This window comes from Anser cygnoides, chromosome 1 (genome assembly GCF_040182565.1).
Source record: "Anser cygnoides isolate HZ-2024a breed goose chromosome 1, Taihu_goose_T2T_genome, whole genome shotgun sequence".
NCBI lineage: Eukaryota > Metazoa > Chordata > Aves > Anseriformes > Anatidae > Anser > Anser cygnoides.
This window is the reverse complement of record NC_089873.1, coordinates 1,374,930-1,381,263: the sequence shown is the minus strand read 5'-3', so window position 1 is coordinate 1,381,263 and position 6,334 is coordinate 1,374,930. Positions and strand designations below refer to the sequence as shown.

The 6,334-nt window shown below is 60.4% G+C and overlaps 1 protein-coding gene across 1 annotated transcript in view; it reads right to left on the bottom strand.

Moving 5' to 3' along the window:
* Window positions 1-1,005: 1,005 nt before the first annotated feature.
* AHCYL2 (adenosylhomocysteinase like 2) overlaps window positions 1,006-6,334 on the bottom strand; it is a 77,567-nt gene continuing 72,238 nt past the window's right edge. The window contains 2 exon segments of the mRNA XM_066995751.1: window positions 1,006-3,523; window positions 4,963-5,083. Of these exon segments, the coding sequence (XP_066851852.1) occupies window positions 3,517-3,523; window positions 4,963-5,083 (128 nt within the window). The 3' untranslated portion in view covers window positions 1,006-3,516.

Genomic DNA, 6,334 nt, shown 5'->3' with positions numbered 1-6,334 from the left:
GGGTGCTGGGGGTCATGGGGGGGTGTTGGGGTGGAGGTGGGGGCGGGTCTGGGGCACCCCAAGGTGCTGGGGGGTGTTGGGGTGGGCTATGGGGCGCCCTGGGGTGCTGGGGGTCATGGGGAGGTGCTGGGGTGGGGGTGGGGTCTGGGGCACCCTAGGGTGCTGGGGGTCATGGGGGGGGGTTGGGGTGCATGGGGGGGTTATGAGGTGTTTGGGGTATATGGGAGCCACATGAGGCACCCCAGGGTGCATGGGGGAGTTATTGGGGTGTTGGGGTGCAGGGGGGGGACCTGGGGAACCCCGGGGTGCTGGGGACAGTGGGGGTGTTGGGGTGCATATGGGGGGGCCGCCAGCACCCCCATTTCCACCATTAGGGGTACGGGATGCTGCCGGGGGCAGGCTGGAAACGAGGGGTGGGGGTGGGGGGGTGTGGGGGGGGAGTCCCCCCTGGTCCCCCCTGGATCCCCCAGTGCGGGTGGTTGCTTTTAGGGGCAAGCCAGTGGGCGCCGCGTTGGTGCCACTCAGCAAACGCCAGCTGCACCCAGCACCCAACGCCCAGCACCCGGCACCCAGCACCCAACACCCAGCACCCGGCACCCAACACCCAGCGTGGCTTCGCGGCTGGAAAAGATGAAGCCTGGCATCGGCGCCTGCTCCGGCCCCGTGGTGTTTGGACTTTTGCTCTTTGGCAGCAGGAGGCGATGGAACGGGAGCAGCGGTGATACCGGGAGCAGCGGTGATACCGGGAGCAGTGGTGATAACGGGAGCAGCGGTGATAACGGGATGGCCCCGTGCCCGCTGCAAGGCCAGCGCAGGAGCCACAACAGTCCCCGGGGCCACAACATCTCGGCCGCCACAAGGACACGCAGCCCCAAGGACGGCAGCCCCGTCCCCCTCCCTCACCCCCCCATGTCCCAGATTTGGGACATTTCTTGCTCCCACAGCTGGGACGAGGGACAGAAGTCGCCGCCCGCCGCCGCCACCCCGAAACATGCTCGGAGAAGCTCGTTTTTCCAATGTTTTATTTGTGTTTTGAGATTACAGAGTCTTTATTGCTGATCTAATACAATCACTCATACATTAATATTTAAAACATCCTTTTGAAAATGTTACGATTGCAAAGTTTTCGTTTCCCCACTGCAGGCTGACGACAGTTTTGTCTCGCTGTGAAGTTCAGAACAGAATTATTTTCCTTATACAATTTTGCTGGTGTTACCTAAATCTCCTTTTCCTAATTCTTTAAAAATGCGTTACATTAAAAAAAAAAAAAAAAAGAGAAAAACAAACCCAAACCCATTACACGTTAATTTAGAGATGATCACAGAATATGATTCCAGATTGATTAGGAAAAGCCAAGCAAGCGAAAAAGCTTACAGAAGCGGAACGACATGGAGAAGAGCTTTAAAAATCGAGGGGGGGGGAAAGCCAGGTGGGGCGATTTTCATTTATTTATTTATTTTCTCCTATCTACCTGGAAGATAAATCGGGCTTAAAAAGATCGGCACGAGCGACTTGGCGGACGAGGCCAGCACCACCGCGCGCTGCGCAAGCGACGGACGATGGCGGGCGAGCTTCCTCGGGGCAGAATCGGCTGCGTCGGGGACCCGAAGGATGCTCAGCACGACCCTGCAGCCGCCATCCCCGAGGGCATTAAAGCATTGCTGCCGTCGTGCGAGGCGAAGGCATCACGAGCATCCTGGGCACGCCGGGCCGGGAGCGGGATTTTTGGGCTACGGGGAGCGGCAGAGCCCTGGGTTGCGGGGCGGGCTGCCACCGTCCCAGCCCTGGGAAAGACCCGACCACGAAATCTGCAGCAGCTCGGTGCACTCTTCCCAGAAGTTTGGATCTGGGTAAGAGCCGCGAGTAGAGAGAATTTCGAGTTCGTGGTTAGCGACTGGTCCACGACGCGTCCCTCGCTTCTCTCGTTTTGACAAATTTCAGAGAAACTCGGAATAAGAAAGTGAAGGAGAAAGCCTGCCCCCGAGGCGAGCGCCTTGCGGAGGAGCTGAGCGAGGCCTCGCCGCCAGGAGCTGCGCGGAGGACGTGGCCGCAGGAACCGCGGTGCCACGGCTTCTCCTTCCTTGTGCGTGAACGAGCTGCCTCGGGGGAGTCTTCACGAAGCCCGCGAGGACAAACCGAGGATCTCATGGGGGACTCGGGCACCGAAGCAGCAACCACAGGATAAACGAAAGGCTTTTGTGCTCCCAAGGTCGGCAAATTCACTTTACAAGGGCCACGTTCTCGGGGCGAGCCGTAAGCGACACCGGTGAGACGCGCCTGGGGAGCGCGGTGCTGGTCGCGGTGTTGGGGCAGGACGTCCAGGGCTCCGACAGGCAGCGATGCCAAATCTGCTGTCCACTGACTCTAAGACGTCAAGATTTGATGCCACTGAAGGGTTTTTGTGATTCTGAACTCTGCTTGCGACCCTCTGCCCCGTGCACAGAATCGGGGTGGGGATTACTCCGGAGTACATCTCCTACACTCGAAGGGGATTTCCTGATTCATCACGATAATGGACAAATATTACCAGAAAATCAGACTCCTAAGACTCCCAGGGAGGACTGAGACCCGGCGCGCTCTGGTTGCGTTTCGGAGAAGCGTGAGCAGCGTCCGTCAGTGGCGGTGCAAGGCCCCACGAGGAAAATAGCTTTGGTTGCACGGCAAAAGGTTGGCACTCGGAACAGAAGCAGCAGGACAACGCCGCGGAGCGGCTCGGCGGGGAGCGGGGCCGCGTCCACGCCACCACCTCCACGTCTTCGGGGGGCTGCCGGACCTGGCTCCGCTCTGCCGCCGGCTCCTGACACGTCCTCGGGGCAGGGCTCGGACCCTTCCTCACAGCTTTCAGCAGAGCGAAGGCGAAGTTCACCGAGGCGCTGGCAGATCTGTCCCGGGGGCAGCTGAGCAGATTTCCGAGCGGTTTCCCCAGCGGTCGCCGGTCAGTTCGCTGCTTCGCCGCCAGCCCATCAGCAGCATCCAGAACAGACACGTTTTTTTCACTGCATTTCAAACAGCACGGGAGATGAAATCCCAGCACTCTCCTGCCCTGCACGCCTGTTCCAGTCCCTGCAGCTGCTGGGGATTGCACTCTGCTGGAAGAAGCGGCCGGGACCAGAAGCAGGGCGCAGCCTCCACCTCCCCTCTGCCTGCACGCCTCGGAGCAGCGGTGACAGTGGACGGCGTGCGGTGCCCTGCAGCAAATCGGCTCCAGCAGCTTCTTCCTCGCCCCGCAGCACTCGCTCCCCATCCTCCCAGCCCCGGAAAAGAACAACCGAAAGAGAAAAATGAAACAAACGGAAAGGAATCAACCGTCTCCCAGTCCCGTGGCAGTACAAACACCAGTGGCAGAGGCCGCATGTACAGTATTCTAATTTAATAAATAAATAACCTAACACACTGTCTACTACATGAGCAAGCCCAGCTCTAACTTAGGAAGCTTGCACTGTTTCATCCTGTACAGTAGTTGAGAAAAGACTTGGTTTCTTGTTCCTTGCGATTCTGGCTACGGCAGCAGGAACTTTAATACCTGGGGAAGGGAAGAGAAAGCGAGGTTTTAGCCCGGCGCTGCGCAAACCTCATGGCACGCTCCCCCGAGCAAAAACCGCGTGTTTCAGGGGGGTGGACGCCAAGAAAAGAAGTGATGTAGGAAGGGACCCGGTCCTCTCCTCCTCCCCCACAAATACCGCATTATATTTAGCCGCCTGCCCTCGCTGCCGGGTGCTTTGGCTCTGCCTCTCGCTTCGGATGCAGGAAGGGCAAAATTCAGCAGCGCCCGAATGATGGGGACACGAGGGCCACGGGTTTGCGGTGGCACCAGCTCAGGGAGCGGGGGAGATGCAGGGAAGGTGCAAATGCCTTCAGCACCCGAGCCTTGCTCAAACCAGCTGAGGTTATCAAAAGAAACTGGAGAGAGGCGCAGGGCAGTGGGAGCTCCAAGGCTCTCCGGCTGGGAACTGCAGGGAGAAAATCCCCACCACAACTGGAGCCACAGGTAGCAGGAGTCCAGCGGCCCCTTTTTATCTGGAAAAAGAGGCTGTGCGTGCACCTGGAGATCTCCTCTCGCCCCCAGCCCCGAGCGTCAGGCCAGGGAGCTCTGGAAAAGCTGACGCTGCGCTGGCGGCTTGGGTTTCTGCGGCTGCAGCTGTCGCACACGCCCCGGCCCTGCGGCGTGGGCACCGCGCCACCCGGTGCTGCCCGCAGGGTCAGGGCTGCAGCACGGCCCTGGACCAGGGCAAAGGCAAATCCCGTGGGAAGCTCCCCGCAGTGCTGGCAAGGCAGGACGCAGCACTGAGCGTTTGTTTGTACACAGCACAGGGCAGGAAAAACGGTCGGGATCTGGCAAAACGCGCTAAACCCCAAGAAGTGGAGTGCTTCGGCACAGCACTGCTCTCCCGGGGGCACTGCAGACCTGAACACCCGGTGCTGTGCCAAGAAAATGCCTTTTCCTGCACGAAAACATCAGGGCTCCAGCCCCCAGGCTGGTCTGCGCGTGTGCAAAGCTGTCACAGCAGAACGTGAATTGCCTGGTTGGCCACAAAGACACCCCGAATCTGGAGCCCGGAAGGAGAAGGGGCTCGGATCGAAAATGATTATTTTTTTTGTGGGCCAGCCCAGGCTTGCCTGCGAGCTCAAATGCTGCCCTGTGCCAGCCCGTGCTCGTCAGGCTTTATAAATAAAGCTGCTATCTGAGTTGGCCGAGGGCACTGCGCCGAGCTTCGCCCTGTCCGGGTGACAGCTGCTGCCAGACACCAGGGGCTCGCGTCCTGATGAGCGCCCTGCGTCGGCTTGAACCGCGCCGCCCCCGTCCCGTAAGGGGATTTGCCAGAAAGCCCACGTCCCCCCAGCGGGATTAAATCCTTAATCCCGTCGTCCCCCCCTCATTCAGACACCGCGGTCCCAACCCAGTCCCCGCGGCCGCCCCGCGGGCTCGCTGCGGACGGAACGCGGCGTTGGAGCGAGCGGCACCTGTAGTAGTTGGGTTTGAAGGGCCCGTTCTTGTTCAGCCCCAGGTACTTGGCTTGCTCGTCGGTGAGCTCTGTCAGGTGCGCGTCGAACGTCGGGAGGTGGAGACTCGCCACGTATTCGTCTGAAACCATTTCAAGCCTCGGGAAATTAGTGGGGGGGAGCGGCAAGCGCCCCCCCTGCTGCTCTCGAAAGCACAAAGGGCGAAAGGGGTAGCAAAAAGGGGTGACAGGGGCAGCAGGAAGGGCGTAAGGGGCAGCGCGAAGGGTGAAAAGCCCAGCTCCCTGCAGCCCCCCTGGGGGAAGCAGCACTCTGTGGCCCCAGTCCTGGCCTCTACTGCGTCCCCAGGCCGTGGCAGAAGCATGGTCCTGACCCCACGCAGCAGCCGAGCCCTTGGGACGTGGTAGCAGGTCCCAGGTGCTTGCCCCATCCTTCCTCCTGCGTCTCAGCATCGACGGCTGCATCTGGAAACCCGCCTACATCACAGCCCGGCTTTTCCCCTACTGAATAAAACCCAAACCCCTGGGCCAGCCGCTCACTCCCTGCCCCCAATTCTTGGCACCCAGGACCAGGACTCTTCTCCCCAAGACCTTGGGCGCAGCAAAGGGAGCCCGCTGCTATCTGTGCCACGCTCAGTGTCTTATCAGTGCCTTATCCCACTGCTGGAATTTCAGGGGACTGAGGGGCTGAGCACGCTGGCACCACACCGAGCTGTATTTCGGGTGGCAGCCGACATCTGAATCTGGGTCTGAAGGAGTCAAGTTGAGGCGCCCAAACCCAGCTCCAGCGCCTCTGAGCGAACAGCAGACGTGCTGCCATGAGGCTGGAGTTCAGTTTTGAAACGAGAGCTGTGCTCCCCTACGAGCTCCACCGTGACGAACGCAGCAGGCTTTCCTGCTGCCTGGATGCCCTACCGAGGCAGGAGACACCTAACTTATACCCAAGCTAGGGACAAGCTGCACCCGGTCCCAAAAAAAACACAATTAAGCCAAAAAAGACCGGTTCTGCAGCAAAAGCGCGGTCCGTATAGCTGCGTCCTCGGTGGGGTCCTGCTGGCAGAGCTGCTGGCAGGGACCACGTGTCCTCACGGCCAGCTACGGGAGCTCTGCGGGCAGAAGCCCTGCACGAAAATCTCCTGAACCAGCACGGGCGTGCGCCGGCGGTGAGCCAAGCGTGGCAGCCTGCTTCCCCCAGGTGGGGCAGGGAAACAACGCGTCCGGCTCCGAAATAGAGCCAGGACCCAGCGGGAGGAGCTTGCTGGAAGACCCCGAGCTCGGCAGGGAGGTGAACAGGAGAGCCCAGGGGACTGCGACGCCCTGCTGCTGCCAGCCCAGCCTGGCGGAGCCTCCTGTCTGTTCGGTCTCGGTCGGAAAAA